General features: G+C 50.4%; 1 protein-coding gene across 1 annotated transcript in view; it reads left to right on the forward strand.

Annotated features, from left to right (window-relative positions):
* Positions 1-15,004, forward strand: part of LOC128727084 (zinc finger MIZ domain-containing protein 1) — an 89,861-nt gene extending 74,857 nt beyond the window's left edge. The window contains exons 2-11 of the mRNA XM_053820953.1: positions 10,623-10,807; positions 10,895-11,142; positions 11,211-12,387; positions 12,483-12,829; positions 12,914-13,132; positions 13,211-13,353; positions 13,420-13,902; positions 13,979-14,192; positions 14,260-14,802; positions 14,867-15,004. Of these exons, the coding sequence (XP_053676928.1) occupies positions 10,636-10,807; positions 10,895-11,142; positions 11,211-12,387; positions 12,483-12,829; positions 12,914-13,132; positions 13,211-13,353; positions 13,420-13,902; positions 13,979-14,192; positions 14,260-14,802; positions 14,867-15,004 (3,684 nt within the window). The 5' untranslated portion in view covers positions 10,623-10,635. The remainder of the gene's footprint in view (positions 1-10,622; positions 10,808-10,894; positions 11,143-11,210; positions 12,388-12,482; positions 12,830-12,913; positions 13,133-13,210; positions 13,354-13,419; positions 13,903-13,978; positions 14,193-14,259; positions 14,803-14,866) is intronic.
* The last annotated feature ends 3,766 nt before the right edge of the window (positions 15,005-18,770 follow it).

Here is an 18,770-nt window from a genome sequence, read left to right on the forward strand (position 1 = left end):
GCGCGGTGATGGAATTGGAAATGTTTACGCGAATCTGAGTGCATTTTTTCTACCCTTACTTTTTCTCGTTCAACCCTCGCTTGCAGGCGGCTTTTGCTGAAAGTGGTTGGAAAAGAGAGATAGAAAAGAGCATGAATAAAAAAGAATGCCCCGTGACATACGGAGCTGCAAAAAAAGGGGTACATTTACATCCGAGCAAACTCGAGGTGGGGGTGTTTTTTTTGTTTTTTTTTTTTTATACGGAAGAATTTTACCGATGATTACATTATGTCACACCGACAGCGGGTTGAAATGGGAGCGAGGGTGAGCTAAATAAGCCTCCCATTTCGTCAACGAAAGCGACGCAAAAAACCAAGCATTGACTCTCGAGAACGGACAAGGGGATAGTAAAATGAACGAAAGCGCAACATAAACCCGAACCGCCGGTAACCTTCTTCGGTAATTAATGGTGAAAACTCGCCCGAACTGTTCGGCCAACTTTACGGCCACCGGGGTGGAGTAATTTCGCCCCCGATTTCCTTTTTTCGTTGTGCGCGTATGTATATCCTTCTGCGCCCTGCAAGAAGGGAACGGATGAGTGCACGCTAAGAGTTGGCAATTTGTATCGGATGGGAACAAAAAAAATCTCTCCCTCTCTCTCTCTCTCTCTCTCTCTCCCTCTCTCTTTCTCCCTGCTAGAAAGGGAAACCGACCTTCGTGACACGGAATTTTACTGCGGGGAAGAATTTTTGGTTTTATTCGTCGCGGAATTAAAAGTGGCACAAATGGAAGCGAAAAACGAAATTAGCTCACGCCTATGGGCGTGAGAGTAAGAGCTGGCACAAAAATTAAGATGGAGAAGCCTCATCGTTGCGTACCCACGAGAAGCATTTCATCAACATTCGTACCTTTTTTTCTCGCGAAAAAGAGCGTAATAAAATAATAACAATTTCATATCGATCCTTTTTGTTTTCGAGCCAATCGCAAACCGAAAGCGGACCCATCCCGGATCTCGTACCGGGCGGCGTGACCGGCGAGATAAATTAACCGAGCAAATGAAAAACAATGGAACGAACAAACCACCGAAACCGAAAAGCAAAGCAGGAAAAAAGCACCGCCTCGAGGGTGGCAGTGGAAAAGCAACAAACGTGCCCGGCATTGCTGAGCCGCCCGAGCTCGGGAGAAAAGTTCGCCATTATCTCTGATCGACTGGTGGGACGAGTGAATGAGGATCCAAGAGGTAGGAGTTAGACAGGGGGCCACCGCACCACGATTCAATTAATCATTTCCCCATTCCTCGTTGGTGCCAAGAGGAACGCGGAAAATCGTCGACCCAACCCAAACCCTCACCATTGACGTCGTCGTCCTTTTCTCATATTTTCCCGGCCCCCACAAAGGACCGCGCGGAAAAGCGTTCGAGGGAACTAATCGGTGGAAATCGGTTTGGAAAATTAGAAAATTTTCATCGATTAGAACCCCATGGCAAGGCGAACGAAGCGGCAAATACTCGAGGGTGACGCGTGCAGGAAAAATCGACACAAGGACACTCGGGCTGGAAGCGCCCTACCATGAGTGTACTGCGTTCGTCCTTCGTCAATAACACTAATAAAAAAATGCGGTCAAATAGGATCAGCAACGGAGTGTGGCATACACTCACAGGCGCAGCGTCGGGGACTCGCGGACAAGGGCACATTTAAATCATGGCCCAAGCACAATGGGCTTGGTCAATGGAAAAACGAGCGAATAAAAGGAGCTACCTTTTTCCAGCAACAGGGAAAACTGTGTCGAAAAGGGCCACAGCGGGTGTGGGAAAGCCGAATCGGACATAACGTGCGGCCCACTGCGAATCCCACGAACGACACTGTATTCTACCGAGAGAAAGAGAGAGAGAGAGAAAGCTGAAAAGGAGAGCAAACTTAGTAATGAAGAGTGGGAATGAGAGGGTGAGATAATAAAGAATAATACATGTCTCCTGAAGAGGCTCGGTGACCGTGTCCATCTTCTATCTCGCTTTCACGTATCGCTTCTCTTGCATTCACTCACGCACTCACGCACAATCCAATTGCCGGTGGCCTATTAAGGGTACGGTTAGATTGAGATCGTGTCGCAAGTCGATGCGGGCATTAATGGTATGCGTTTTCGGTATTCCCTTCGGAAAATGGCCCACAAGCGCGGGGGTGTGTGCGGTGAAAATTCGGTGATGCTCTCATGCCCACTCACGTGCCCCTGAAACGCCCCTGCTCGTCCAATACGGAAGCGAGCGATGGAAGCGATGGGCCACGCGTAAATCAATACACACATGTTCGACATAACGGACGACATTATTCCGAAGGGAAATCGAACCAACCAACACCACCGTGGGAGTGGGTCGTAGTAGAGCACTCTCCCCCCCCCCCCTCCCCTCCCTCATGCAAGCCCCAGCTCGAGAAGCTTCTTTCTGCTTGTGCAGGGGTTTCGGTTTCGATTCCACCATCCTCCGTGACAAACGAAATATTATCCACAAAGCGCTTCGACGCAACGCTTGGCAACCCTCTTACACAGGGTGACTATCAGGGCATCGCTACCCGGTCGATAATGGTTGTCCCGACGCCAGAGGGAAAGTCAACCGGCTTCTGCTGTCGTCCCAAGACGCAATACTTGATCAACCAGCGCGTTGATGCACCATCCATCCATCATTGCCGTAATCGTCCCAACGAAATGGACCGAACGGGCACCATGCGTCTGCTTATCAAAATCTCCCTCCAACAACCGGACTTGCCTCCCGTGGTGACGAATGGTGACGTCGTCGGTAGCTCGAGGCGGCTGCTGGTGAGCGGGAAAAATTGATTTGCGCCCTTACTTCACCTTCTGTAAGGTTTTCCATCCGGAGGGTGAGTTTCGCATTTGTTTACTCGAGGTTATGCGTTTTTCTTTTGCGTCGTGAAATTTCGGCACGAACGTATAACGTTGGGCGAGATACTGACCGAACCCAGGGCACTTGATGCGCTCTTCATCAGCCCAATTATGATTAAATGCGCCACAATGCAGCCGTAAGTTGCTCACAATCAACGCGCGGATGCACATTCCGTTCCGGAAGCGTATCAACCCGATGTGCCGCGTGGACAATAATAAATAATCGGTTTATCCGATTAAGTGATGGGCCGATTTGAGGTGAGGGTGGAAGGATGGAGTTACATCATGTACAGGACTCACTTCAAACCCATGCCCGGCACTCGGGTGTTCTGTTCCGTGTGCCACGGTCTCGTCCATATGCTGCTCAATTTCCAAACATTACTACCGGATAATCTTTGGTGATTTGCGGGGCTGCGGGGTACGCAAAAGGGTGAGTAAGGACGCACACCACAATACCCGTGGGGACGGGAAAATAGAGGTCGAGTGGTCGATGGCTGAACATACACGCACACCGGCGGTAAAGGATGGTAAACGAGCGAAATGACGGTGGCGTGGAAAATGGTGCGCTTTCCCCGCCAAATTTCTCCTGCACCGGTGAGTGAACCACTCACACACACACACACAGGAGAAAGAGAGAGCGAGAGCGAGAGAGAGAGAGAGCGTGATACCATAAAAGTCACACAAACACATACACACACCGAAACGAGCAAACCACCAGCTGAGCAAAGCGACAAAAAAAGGACGAAACGGCGAGCGCATTATAACTCTCGAAAGAGACGCCGAGGGAAAACGCGCCGGAAAACGGGGAAAAACGCAATATTAAATATGTTTGCTCCGGTTGTGTCTGGCCGCAGGTTTCCCCAGTGCCTGAATCGATGCGAGAGTGTGCGAGAGAGACTTTGGTTTCGTGGTTGCCCTGGTGGATGGTGTGCGCTTTGGGAGAGTGTCCTGTTTTTGTTGTTGTTTTCCTGCTTTTCACAGGCGAGCCAGAAAACATGGTGGTAGTGGTGTATGTACATGGCATCGACCGATACCAGCGCAGCGTTGGGTATATTTGGCCCTTATTTATGTCGTTATTAACCAACCCCTATGTTGTCGTTGGGGGTTGAAGGGTGAGCCTGACCGTGGATGGTGAGCTGCGCCATTTCTCACCAAGCGGCTCACACGAGCCATGATGTGTCTCTCTCTCTCTCGCTCGCGTGCACTCCGTCCTTCTAATTCACTCTTGATAAGCATATTCAACGTCGCTACTGCGTTTCTTTTCCACACACTCACTGGCCCTTCTTGTCTCGCCGGCGACCATTTTCAGCTCAGTAGTGTGTCCGTTCGTTACACGAAGGCGCCGTTGCGAGAGCAAACGGCTTGTGAATGTCCTTTTTTGCGTGTTACCAGTCGGGATGTGCCGTTGTGTGAAGAAGCGTCATGACTTTCGGAGCGAGAGAAAACAACGGCCGCTCACCCACCCACCCACCCACCATCACATACACACACACACACACGCACCCGCACGCATTCCGGATCGAAGAAGGAGGCGGAAAAATGGGATCAAGGATATAATCAAAGATAATGCGAAACCATACCGGAGCCGTACGCGCCCCGAAGTGGCCTTCCAGCGCCTCGTACGGAGCGTGTCGGAACAAGCGATGGCGACGCGGAAAACATACACGTGCCACGTGCGGCCTGCCTTGTGGGTGGGAAGAAGAGAGAGGGAGCGATCGAGCAGCGAAGGAAGGCGTCGGCGTCGTCCTCGTTCCCGTGTTGGTTTGTTTGTTGTCCTTTTACGTCTCCGTTATTTCATTTCCGCTGCGAACGCTTCGGGGTTTTAGGTGCAGGATGAGTTTTCCGCTTCTCGGAAGGTTTGATGGAGTGAAGGGGATTGGTTTTTCCTACCCGAAAACACACACACACACACACACACACACACACACCCTCATGCACAGGCCGGTGGCGACGCACCACAAAATTGAAATAATAAAAACGACACCCCCACCGCAGCGGGCCTCAAGAGAAAACGGGGCACACACTTGAAGGAGAGCGATTTCCAATGATCCCGTCGAACGGGGTGGGAAATTAAGAGTCCGCTTTCCCGCTGCACCCGTGTGTGTCCGTCATCGACACGCTGCGGAGTAATTACCGGTTCCCGGGGCCAGCACGCGAGGGTCCCGCAGGGAAATCAGCGTCGTTTATGACGCGACGCCCCTGATCGGGTTGGGAAAAACAGGCCGCAAGAAGGGCTCGTCGACTTGTTGCTTGTTGCGTTTCAGAGTTGGAGAAGTGTCTAAAAATTAATCATCCGCCTTAATGCAATCAGGGCACCGCGAGCTGTAAATGCAAATACGGGAAATGTATAATTACACACCCGTCGTAGCTTCGATAGCTGGAAGCGTCGCTAGAGATCGCTCCGTTCCAGGAGTTGCGACTATTAACGCGAAATCTCGTATCGAACTTATTCCCCATCCTTGAGCATGACACGTAGCAAGCTTCCAGGCGCAACCCCGGGTAGCAACATAATGGGGCTTTTCAGTTTAGTAAACAATTTAATCGAACAACCTCGCGAGTCTTCCCAGAATGCCAACAGAACGCGTGCGAATATCGTTCCACCTCACGGCACAAACAATGTGTGTATTTTGCTTTTTCTTTTTCGGCTGGCGTGAAAACGCAATAAAACAACACACACGGCACACATCCAAACATTGATGCTCTGTGCCACGTCGAGTGGCGTCGAGAATTCATCATGAATTTTCAAATTAATCAAAATATGCCACTGCAAAATGGTTCCCCACCCAGTGGAAAAAGGAGCGAAATTTTCCACACGTCTGCACCCGTGTTGTGTGTGTGCTTTCGATCGCGCAAATGAGCACAAATTTACTATCATCCGCTGCAGCGTCGTGTCCGAGTTGGTGGTAATCGAAATGATCAAAATGGGGGCGATTTTTCTCTCGCCATTTCCACCACCCTCCCAGACTGTCGTGATTCACGAACGAGCGATAATCGGGCGCTTGACTTTTCCGATCGCATGAGCGGGAAGCGAGAATGAGTGTGTGAGCGACAGAAAGAGAAAGGGAGAGAGAGAGAGAGGACGCCCGATGGGGAGAAGGATGTCCGCACAACAGTTGTTCATATCATATTAATGTCAAAACCACCCCCAGGGGCCACCTACCTCGTTCCGGCCACCAATCGCAAAATCCGGCGCGAATGAGGCGAATAATGTATAATTTATAATTAACATTTTCCAACATTAAATTACATCACATTTCCGGCTTCCCATCGTTTTCCTCCGCTAGCGCTGCGTGGCTTTTCCACCTGCAGCCACCTGGGGATCATCGGGACTCGCCAATATCGAATGGTTGACGGGCGACAGAAGTGGGACGCTATTCGATTGTGCAACGATTACTACCGGGACATGTCAAGGGAACGATGGCGCCGTGGGTTGTGAATTTTTCACCTCCCCCTCGGGATGCGCCAATATGTTCCGCGCCTCCCGGTGGTTACGGATGGGAGGGGGGGGGGAGGGGTTAAGGGGAGAAAAGTGAGAGGTCGGTGGGTTGGGTGGCTTCTGTTACAGCGGCTCATAATAGCTAGCGTATCATCGGATCCTGGGTCAGCACTAGCATAATGATAAATTAACTCCCCGTGAGTCGGTCCGCTGGGGTTTTCCACTCGATCGCATTCATAGCTCCGGTTTCGGTGGTGTGAGGGGTGTGGGAAAACGGGACGAAAATCGCGGCCCTCCTGCATTCCCGGAACATCATCCCGGTGGTTTGTCCGATTGCTTGAAAACGATTTTGTTAAATAAAAGCGCACGAAGGCGGATGTTGCAAATGTGGAAATCGAGCCGCTAAACCAGCGCAGAGCCAAAGAACGAGAACGAGAAGAGTTGCAAAAACCCACAAACCCAGAGTGCCGCACCATCAACATTGTTGTGTGTCGCGGTAACGCACTCGATGGCGCCGTAAATCATAATCTAAATTTAATTTACCCCGGCCAGCGTTCGCCTCGGTCAAACGTAGCAAAATGAGGCGCAGCAGGGGCACTTTCGGCACTTTCTGGTTGATCTCAAACCATTCTCGAGCTGGTGGCCAAAAAAAGGGACCGTTTTGGGGCGGTTTAATTAAATCTACACGCCGTTTATCGAGACACGGACAGTTGGTGGCAGAGTGGCTGAGGTGGAACAACATACAACGGGGGTGGAGTCGGAAAAACCGCTGCGAAAAACGCGCCTTTCTCTTAAGTGATAAAGTGCGCCATTTCTACGTGCTCGGGGAAGCTGCACTCGCTTGGCAGTTATTAATGTCAGCGGTTCAAACAGAAAACGAAACAAATAACCCCAAACGGGTGTCGCGCATGGAAAACTCTCCCCCTCACCACCCCCACCAGGTAGCCAGGTAAACAATCATTTCCCGCCGAATGGGCCGCGGTCGCGATTCCAGTAAAGCGGATAATTGTCATATGCGATTCCACTGTTCATTGCGCGTTCAAACGCGTTTTTAATGTAGCACTGATCGCTCTCCACATACAAACCATGTACACAAACATGCCTTTCGAGCAGCGGCCTGGAACGCATGGCGGGGGAGCATTTAAACCGAAATGAAAAAAAAGAAGGAAAATCTCCACCACCCACCCCAAGGGAGCAAGTGGTTGGCTGATCTCGCCATCAAGTGGCCGAATCGAATGCTATAAAATAAATAGTACATTCGATTGTTGTGTGGAGGTAGCAAAGGACCGTGTTGTGTGTTTAACATTGTTCCTCATTTTCCCCGGAGAGGGACGAGAGGATGTGTGTGTTTTTTCTTTCTCCTTTTTTTGTCGGGTATCAACGCGACTTTTCCTTTCTCTCTCTCTCTCTCTCTCTGGTTCTTTTCACCTATTCACCACAGCCCTTTAATTGTATTATTATTATTATTATCATCATCACCCCACTCACCTCTTCCCAGCTCTCCCACACTAGCTCACGGGTGGCGGTGATTGTGGGTGTGTGTGTGTGTATTTCCATTTCCCATCGGTTTGGTGCCGCCTGGGTCCGACAAATTGACTCCAGCTTTGTAATGTGATAATATGAAAATTCTTTCTCTGCCTCCGAATGCTGGGTGGGGAGAAATTAAATCGCACATAATGTGCATCGGGGGCAACAAAAAATCATCACTCTCCTGAGAGGTGGATAAAGTACAGCTGAACTGGACTCAATATAGCCTGACGTACGACGCCAATTCTGCCTTGAAATGAAATCAAAGCTAGTCCGTGAGCCATAAGTGCGTAAAATCCGAACCCACTGATAACGATTATCGCGTGTGGTAGCAAGTTGGGGTCTCTGTCCCATTGGATATCTTCATTGCTGTGAGTAGAGTAGATCGTCGCTTCTGGTTTCTTCATAAACGTAGCAGCGTGAAGGATGGAATACGTGTCGGTTATAGGCTGATGGGGGACGATTCCATCAACGAAATAGGGTCTCTAAACGTGCTGGGAAGGCATTTTTCGAACAATGCGCGAACGTAGTTTGCCACACTTCCTAAACCTTCCATCGACTTATCAACCAACCACGGCCATCAGGCCATTCACGCGGAAACTATCGAAGCACTCGGCGCATTCCGATAAGAGAGACAACCGCACCGGAAGCCATGACAGTGGTCGACTGTGCCGCCCTCCTGCCCACCCAGTACCTTCTCTTCCTCGGTGTATTCGCTGACCTCGTTCACCATTCGCGTTCCATCGCCGTCATCATCAGCAGAAGCAGCAGCAGCAGCAGCAGCATCATCGACGCCATGCGGTGGCCGTTTCTCACCCCTTTTTTTTTTGTTTGCTCCACCACCAAACGAACTCCGTTCTCTACAACCGCCCAAAATCGGCTCGGTGAGGCGCGGCGGCACTTTTAACCTGAATTAATTTCACGAACGGCGCCGCCGCCACGGAACGGACCGAAACAAACAGCAAAAAAAAAATAACAAACCACAACAACAAGCGCACGATTCCCCCCTCCGGAAGGGTAGTGATCCCGGGGTGGCAGTGGGTGAAGGGTTGCGTCCTCATTACCGAACGCCAGAGTATCCGAAATATGAGTGCGCGCGATATGAACGCGCGGGAAAATATAGCCCTCCCGAGCCCACCACACCGTCGACGGCGTCATTCCCGCGATCGCGATTTAATTTATAAATAATATTCCCCGTCTGTGGTGAGTGAACCCCACCAAAGCGGTGGCAAGGGGGTGTCCGGAAATGGGGCAAACTAGAGGGAAGACGGTGGGGAGGGAAGAGGGGGAATGGTTTGAATGGCTCACACGGCCAAATTATTTATCCCCAACGCGGGTCCACCGAACGCGGCCCCGGGAAAGAGGTGCTTCCGTGGAGGCGGCTTTTCGATCGAACTTCGGATTTGGGGGTTCGAATGTGCGTGCGTGAAACCATTTGTACCCTCCAGTGGGTGGTGAAAATGGTGCAGGGAACCATGTGTGTCCTACCGCGGGGTGCGATGGGGTTGCGTGGAAATATAATAAAATTACTCGCAGGAAAAAGAAACGAAACTGCCTCATCCACCATTCCGGGATTGCTCCGATCGGTGGGAAAAGCGCGTGAAAATACCCATCGTCCGAGTGGTCATTTTTTGCTCTCACTCTCTCTTTCTCTCTCTCTCTCTCTCTCTCTCTGTCATTCTGTCGTTCTCTTTCCACTGGCGCCCAACGAAACATTGGCGTGTGCAACCATGTTGGATTATGCGCGCCCCGGAAAGTGTACACCGTTTACAAAATATCCTCCGAATCCGGCTACGGGGTTTTCCCGCCATCAGTCCCAGTTTCACGCTGCTTCCTCAAATGCCGGTGGTTTACTCGTGGATGGAGGTGGCCACATTTTGGAGTGGATTTCCGCCACCTGCAGGGCTGGACGCGCCTGCGAAACCACCCCATCCCCAACCACGATCGGTTTGGCTGATGCTGCAAACGAAGTATTAATAGACGGGGAAATTGTTTACGCGCTCGTTCGCACCCGCTCGCTTCCGTTGGATCTCGTGGAGACCATCCTGCTCGGTTGTTAGTGCCCCTTTCGAACAGCCACAGAGAGAGAGAGAGAGAGCGAAGTGTGTCGTGGGAAATGGAAAAACACGTATTGAAAAGAAATCGCACATCGCTCGATGCCACAACGAGAATCCTCCCAAACCCTTGCCGAGAGTGTGTTTTTCCTTCTGATTTAATTCACCTGCCAGTTGGCTTATCGCTAATAAAATGTTCTCTCTTTTTTTCTTTCTTTCTTCCAGGTGAGTTTTCCACGAAGTTTCCCGCTGATCCAGTTGATCACACCGATTAACGACGCTAAACAATGGAAAGCGACATCCCTTTTCACGGCAGGCCCGTGAAAACGACCCACACCGAAAGCGTGCTTCAGCGTGCTTTATTGATGCGCTTTTCCACGAACGGTCCCTTGACCTTTCGGAACCGATCGGTAGCCCCCACGCGTCTCGAATGTCCTTTAATGCACAAACGACTCCGTTTGACAATCGCCACCGGATGGATAACTGCGTCCCGTCGCTTGCTTGCCTATTATTATCCAAACTCTCCAAGCGACAATGCCTTCCCACGCAAAGGACCGCGGTTAAATTTAGCATCGACCGACGAGAAATCCATCGCCGATGACTCCTGCCTGTGACTGTGACGTCATACTGCCGGAGATTGACGCCGGGAGTCGCGTGACGTCAACCCACCACCGCAATCGATTAATCGTCTCGTATTGCCTCTTTCTCTCTCTCTCTCTATCTCTGTCTGCTAGCGATGACTGCGATATGAGTGCCCAGGGGGGCTCCCTAGGGGCTCCAACATTGGGTGATCGTCGATCTCCTTACATTGGAGGCTATCCCGACATTCAACACCATCAGCAGCATCAGCAGCATCAGCAGCAACAGCAGCAACAGCATCATCACAATCAGCACCAGCAGTTGCACAATCCTCATCACGGTAGGAGTCCTTCCGTTCCGAGTCCGTCCTTCCGTAGTCTTTGTGGTTCATCATCGTTAACCCCGCTCGTTTTGATCGTTTCCACAGACTACCACCGAGGTGCGCTCCACCCAGACGGCAGTGTAGCTGGCTATCTGGACGTAAAGCAGCAGCAGCAGCAGCAGCAACAGCAGCAAAAGGGCTACGGAAAGCAGCCTCAAACTCACCAGCGAGCGGCCACCGGAGCAACGGCATTGCGAACGGCTGCCGGAGCTGGACACGGTTTCAACGGTCAAAGTATGGTGGCAGCGGCTGGCGGACAGCAGGGCAACATGGACGTCGGCTATAACCCGCAGGTAAGTGGCCAATCCCGTCCGACAATGGCCGAATGTTCACTAATCGCTCACACTTTCCGGTTTTCCAGATGAACAACATGGCGATGCATTCGCAATCGTCGTGGAATCAGATGAATGGCATGAACCAAATGGGCGGCATGGGTGGCCAGATGAATGGCATGAACCAGATGGGAGGTGGAGGTGGTGGCGCAGGTTCCGGAGGTGCGGGAACCGGCATGGGACCAATGAGTCAGATGGGTTCCGGAGCTGGTGGTGGCGGTGGTGGAGGTGGAGGTGGTGGTGGTGGCATGGGTGGAGGAGCCACTGGCATGCCGATGAATCAGATGGGTGGTGGCGGCGGAGGAGGTGGTGCAGGTGGAGGTGGATACGGACGGCATCACCAGCAGATGAACCCGATGGCGCAGATGATGAACATGGGCATGGGTATGGGTGGTGGCGGGGGTGGTGGTGGAGGAGCCGGAGCCGGTCAGATGGGTCCAGGTGGAGCAGGTCCAGGAATGAACGGAATGGCGGCAGCTGCTGCAGCAGCTGCAGCAGCAGCTCAGATGGGTGGCATGAACCCTCTCAGCCAGATGAACCAGATGTCACCGATGTCAAAGATGCAGGGTATGGCGAATGGATATCCTCAGCATCCTCGAAGGATGGCTCCATATCCGAACCCACAGATGCAGATGGCACAGAAACGCTCGATGTACGGCATGGGTCAGGGACAAGGAATGCCAGGAGCTGGTGGACCTTTTCCACCTCATCAAGCGGCGGCAGCAGCAGCTGCGGCAGCTGCTGCAGGTGTTCCCCTACCGATGCAAGCCAATGCCGGTTATGGACGACATCATGGGCCAATGGGACCGATGAACTATCGTGGAGGTCCTCCGATGATGCAGCAACGGCAAAACACACCACCATACGGTCCGGGACCGGGTATGGGTGTAGGAGTGGGTGGACCTGTCGGTGCACCCGGTCCGCTCATGGGCCACCAACAACAGCAGCAACAGCACCAACAGCAACAACAACATCACCAACAACACCATCAGCAGCAACAGCAGCAGCAGCAGCAGCAGCAGCAGCAACAGCAGCAGTATTACAACACGGGCTACCAGAACATGCAGGGCTACCAGCCGGACATTCGCATGAACTTCCAGCACAGTCCGGTACCCGGCAATCCGACACCCCCGTTGACGCCCGCTTCTTCCATGACGCCCTACATCAGCCCCAATCCGGACGTGAAGCCAAACAACCTACCGCAGAGTGAGTCGCCTGCTTTTTCGCTATCGATCAGCAACGCTTTGCTAACGTTTTCCTCGGGTTTTTTGTTGTTGTTGTTGTTATTTTGTCCCCATTAGAAGATGAAGAGCTCCGGTTGACGTTCCCGGTGCGGGACGGTATTCTGCTGCCACCGTTCCGGCTCGAGCACAACCTCGCGGTTAGCAACCACGTGTTCCAGCTGAAATCGACCGTCTACAACACGCTCATGTGCCGGCCGGATCTCGAGCTGCAGTTGAAGTGTTTCCACCACGAGGACCGGCAGATGAACACGAACTGGCCAGCGAGCGTACAGGTGTCGGCTAACTCGACTCCACTCGAGATCGACCGAGGTGACAACAAGAACACACACCGGCCACTCTATCTGAAACAGGTCTGCCAACCTGGCCGCAACACGATCCAAATCACCGTCAGCACGTGTTGCTGTGTAAGTAGACTGGCGTTGTGGCGCTTTCGAGGGGAAAACTCGCACGTTTTACTGACTCATCGGTTGTGTTTTGTCTCCCCACAGTCACACTTGTTCGTGCTGCAGTTGGTACACCGACCATCGGTTAATCACGTGCTGCACACGCTGTTGAAGCGCAACCTGCTGTCGGCTGAACAGGCTGTGGCCAAAATCAAGCGCAACTTCGCCGTAAGCCATGCAGCTAACCCCAACCAACCGTTGGGAGGTCCTAACGGCCCGGACAAGGACCCATTGGCCGTGGAACCGTCGGCAACATCCGCTAAGGTTTGATTTTTTGCAACCCTCAACCTCGTGGGAGCAAATGAAGCTGATGGTTCTCGTGTTTTTTTTTCGTCCACACAGGTTTCACTCAAGTGTACCGTCACCACGAAGCGGATAACATTGCCGGCACGTGGTCACGACTGTAAGCACATCCAGTGTTTCGATCTGGAGGCCTACCTTGCGCTCAACTGCGAGCGTGGCAACTGGCGATGTCCGGTGTGCAAGTATGTATGCCGCCATTATTGGCTCAGCAACCGAACAGCAACACTCATCTGTATTCATCTTTGCAGTAAACCGGCACTAACAGAGGGGCTTGAAATTGACCAGTACATGTGGGCGATACTGAACACGCTCAACTCCTCCCACACCCCGAACGGCATGGACACGGAGGAGGTGATCATCGATGCGCAAGCGAATTGGCGTGCGATCAAGCCACCGGGAAGCGTCAACAATCCTAACCTCGGCGGTAGCCTCAACCCACAGGCACAACCGACCCAACAGCAACATCCACAGCAACAGCAACAACCACCAATGCAGCATCAACAACCGGCACCACCCGCAGTGGAACCGAGTGGTGGCAATGGTCGTGGTCCCGGAACACCCGGTCTGCCCGTCATCAAACCCGACCCGGATGGTGCAGATGCGAAGCACTTTAGCAAGGTGATGTCACCCGGCTCTACCTCGCTGCCCACGTGGGACAACATGAACGCGATGAGCCCGTACATGAGCCCGGACATGAGCTCGATCGCTAGTGGCAGCATGATGGGATCAAAGTAAGTGTCATCTTCGCTGGATCATCGTTGAGATCACGTTTATTAATTGTTACTTTTCGCTTTTCCCTGCTTGCAGTTACAACCGAACGCCACAATACGACTCGTACGGTAATCCCATCATCAAGCAGGAACCGGGCACTGGTCCGGGAACGGCTGGTGGACCCGGTAACAATGGACCGGGCACACCCGGTGGCAGTGAATTCCACAGTGGCAATCCTCTAGCCCATCTGAGCGACTCCGTCAACTCGCTCGATCCGCTCAATGCGATGGAAAAATCGTTGAACGATCAGGTATGCTTCGGTCATTCTGTTCTCCGGCCAGCTTTTTAACTTTTGCCTTTGTCCTGTTCCTTGTTAGATGCCCCATACGCCACACACACCGCACACTCCTGGCGGTGGCAACTCGTCCGGTCATCCCATGACCCCGGGTGGACCACCAAGTGTACCACCGGCGAACGACATCAACGCCCCAAACCCGCAGCAACAATCCAGCAACGCACCGAACGGTGCCACTGGTCCAAACAGCAATGGCAGCAGTGGTGGAGCTGGTCTGAGCCACAGCCCTGGCCATGCCATGCAGCTTCACTCTCCCCAGCAGCAACAGCAACACCCCAACAACATGGGTCTCGGAGCCAACAACCCGGCGGCGAACATCATGAACTCACCCCAAAGCCTAATGAACTCGCCGCAAAACATGATGAACTCCCCGCAGAGCATGATGCAGCAACAGCAGCAGCAGCAGCAGCAGCAAAATCTCCTCTCACTGGGCTCGATGATGGGCCAGCAGCAGCAACAAAGCCACCAGAACGCGCTTGCCGGATTGACCGACGTTGATCTGCCGGCAGATCTCAACTTCGACCCGGCGGCCGTCATTGAGGGCGAGGGAGGCAACGATCTTAACGTAAGGATCCGCACGAGCTTCGTCCTTAAAAGTCCATTCTAACCGTCGTGGTTTTCTCTCACAGCTGCTGCCCGACAACGGTATCGTGGATCCGATGGAGCTGCTCTCCTATCTGGACCCGCCGGATCTGAACACGCCACCCTCGAGCGGTTCCAGCAACAACGCCAACAGCGACGACATCCTGGCCGCGCTCTTCGATTAAGTTTCCCTCCCACGAGTGGCCCACCGGACGGAAGAGTCGTTGAACGGAGGATGAAAAGCGAGAAAGCATGAACCATGGTTGGAGGTGGAATTAGGAGCTAGGCTTAAGAGGAGGCGTAGATTTGGTGAGACAACGCTTCGAAAGGGGGCATTTTTCTCCTACCACCTCCACTACAACACCATGCCTCGTCTCGGTCACTCTTCACCCACCATCCTGTCCGATTGCTCCACTCGTGATCCACGATGTCAACACGACGTTTCCCGTTTATTGTACAGATGGGCGAAGGGGAAACGCTGAACCACCGGGGTGAAAGCAGAAGACAGTTCCCGTATCGTATCAGGTACTCGCATTGCACGAAGTGCTGCCTTCGACCCTGGAGGCAGCACCGTGTCCTTCTAGTGTAGCGGTTAAGGGCAAACACAGACACAGAGAAAGAGAGAGAGATAGAGAGAGAGATGGCAGAGAAGTAGATAAGGAATCAGCAGGAATGCAAAAATATCCTAGGTTTCGTCGAGCACGTTGTTCGTTATCCTCCAATTAGTGTTTTTTTTTGTTAGCTCGTAGTTTGGTTAATTTTATTCGCATCCCCAACAGTCACCCCACAGGATTAGCATTAGACTTGCTTATGTACCCACGCACCCAGACACACACAACCACACACACACACACACCCTTCACGGACGAGTTCCGGTTCCTTTGTTTGCTTTCCAACGCCTCCGTGGCGTGCCCCGGAGGTGACAACGTGTACAGATAACTTAATGAACCGCATCATGTAGCATGGAGCCGCACGGTTCCGGCACCCAGGGGTCCCTTTTTTCCTGCTGCCTTCGTCCCTGATCGTCCTCGATCGTTCCTCCGTGCCGTGGCGGGCTGTTTTACTTGAGTTTGCTCCCACAACTTGCTTGTAAGAAGAATTATTTATTTTGTAGACATCGTGTTTTTATTCGCTTTTCCGTGCGGTTATTTATTATTTTTCCTATTTCTTTTTTTTTTTGTTTGTTTTTACCCATAAATTATTCCTCATCCCAAAGGCGCTTTGTACGTCCCGTTTGCCCACCATATTCCGGCAACCGGAAGTGGCACTCGCTGACGTACGAGCCATTGTTGGCCCTCGCGTGTTGTGGAGGGCTCAGAAGAGAGAGAAAGAGTTCATGTGGAATGGTTAAGGCAAGAGCGTATTAGCGCAGGATCTCCACAGACAGAGAACAGTGAGCGTGAGAGTGGAGATGGAAACGGGAAAAATGGAAGAAACAATGTATAATGTTTATGTTAGGAAAAGCGGGGAAAGGGCGATTGTTTATTGGTAAGCTTTTTTAGGTCTTAGATACTGCGTGCGCGCAACATGAAGAAGGGCATGGGGTAAGGTGTGATCCGGGAGAAGAGAACGTAGAAAGAGCAAGGACACGGAGCAAGTAAAACTAGAGAGGAACATATATAAGAGTAAGAAAAAACATTAAATTAAAAAATGAAAGAGGAACAGAAGAAGGAGGAAAAGAATGAGAAAAAAAAAGATAAACACACACAAAATGAAACATGTTACATTTAATGATACTAAATTTTAAATACAACAAAAACACACAGTAGGAAGAGGAGGAAAAAAACCAAGAAATTAATCAAAAGTGTACAAAATGATGGTAACCCTATTACTACTAACGAAGATTCTACATAAGCGAAAAACACGAAACAAAACACACGAACATCCTCATCCAGCTACACGAACCACATTTACACACAATCACACACATTCACACACACACACATACATTCATTGAAGCAAAACTCACCATTAAAACGCATAAAAGGAAGCAAACTAACTACTAGCCACAGCGGCAATAGGAACGTGACGGAGATAATGCAGTAGAAGAAAAGAAAAACCATGAGCCGAGGTGCGATACGCGCTCATGACGCAGAAGTAAAAGAGGAGAAAAGAAACACGACAAAACAAACAAACAAACAAACAAACAAACAAACTAGAACCCTAAACGATAAAGCTTAGCAAATTATGAATCCACATAAAGAAAATGAAAGGAAAAGAAAAGCCCACAAGCAAACAAACAAAAAATCCTATTGATCGTAACGTCGAAAACCAATCACCCGCCCTCAATTGGTGGGGAGGAGGTGGTGAAGGATGCGCCCTTTCTCCCACCCACTTTACCCACACTCTATTGCATCGCGTCATTGTAACAATTGATTGATTACCACACTTCCAAGAAGACGGCTAATTAAAGCAAAAACGTTAGCGTAGCGTACGGATGGGAAAAGAAAAGCGACAGGTGGCAGGCGAACAGACACACACGAACAGTCAGACAGGAGATAGACACATACGCACACACACACCCACACATAGTCACACATACACGTTTTGGGAATGGGGGAAAATCGAACGCTATTATGATAAAGAAAAACAAAAACGGTTGGCAACCCGGTTGGCGCTGGGTTGGTAGGAAGTGATACTGGAGTAACAATGGAACACTAATAAATGAATTGAACATAATAAAGAAACGAGAAAGAGAAAGATAAAAAAAGTACACATATTGAAAACAAAAAAAAACTCAACACGTGTAAGCAATTATAATTTGTTGGTGTCTGTTTGTTTTTCATTTTTCTTGCGTTGTTTGCTGTCGTTGCTGGTGTTTTGAAGAACAGTTTCCACTGAAAGAAAATACGATCAAGGTGTGCTGAATGTGTTGGAGTGATGCAGCGAGGATGGTGGAGTAAAAGGACACTCGATTCACTCGGAGCTTCAAAAGCGTTTAAAAATAGTAAAACATTCGTCCTTGCGCTTTATGGAAAAAGGAGATTGAAAAATGTCGCTCACGATGCTGCAAACGTCATTATTTGTACAGAACATGCTCATTTAAAATGAATATGCAACGGTAATGAAGAGCAAAAAAAATTAAAACTGAGAAAAGAAAAATCCGACCGAGCACTTTTTCGGGCAAAATTGGGAAAATTTTTCGCAAAGTAACAGGAGAACATACCAGCTAGGAGGTAGACATTTCAAAAATTAAAACGCTTAAATCCCGTGAAACGCTTCATAGTAAAGAAACGCTTCAAAATGATGTGTTTCGTAAATTTTGCAACAGATGGCGCTAATTTAGCCAAAACTGTACCTTTGCTACATAACCACAGATGGCGCTGTACGAAATTCTTGAAATATTTCACCATAAAAATTCGGAATTTTTAGCGTCATCTATGGAGAAACTATGAAAGCTTTTTTGAAATTTTCATCGATAATGTGTTATACGATTTAATATCTTGTATAACAGTTTGCGCTGCAGTTGATTCGACAAAAATGATATCCTTTTTTGGTATGTTTTCCTGCTACTTTTTCCACAAAGTTGTGACGTTTTGAAAAATTTCCTCTTCAATTTTAAAGCCAACAGGTAGCAAAAGCAAGGAATGGAAACGAGTAAGTAACTAATCAAAAAGGTTAACGATCAGGCTTGAGCACGTAAGAGGCACCGTTTTGGCGCTTGAAAAGAATCGCGAGCTTTTAAGAATAAATATGAAACAATGAAATGATTAAAACGTGTCCTTTATTGTTCCTCAAGGTAAGGCATGAAAGTTTTGACTAGCTTTCACCAGCATCTCAAAGGCTTACTAAAGGAACTTCCGTACAATATAGCAAGGACCTTCTAAGGACATTCGCAACATGGACTGTGCGAACTATCTTCGACATTCAATTGAGCCATTGTGCGTAGTGTGAAGTGTGCGAAAATCACACATCCATAAACGCACTGGCCAAGCAAATCAGGTGTTAGAG

This window comes from Anopheles nili, chromosome 3, assembly GCF_943737925.1.
Source record: "Anopheles nili chromosome 3, idAnoNiliSN_F5_01, whole genome shotgun sequence".
In the NCBI taxonomy this organism is placed as follows: domain Eukaryota; kingdom Metazoa; phylum Arthropoda; class Insecta; order Diptera; family Culicidae; genus Anopheles; species Anopheles nili.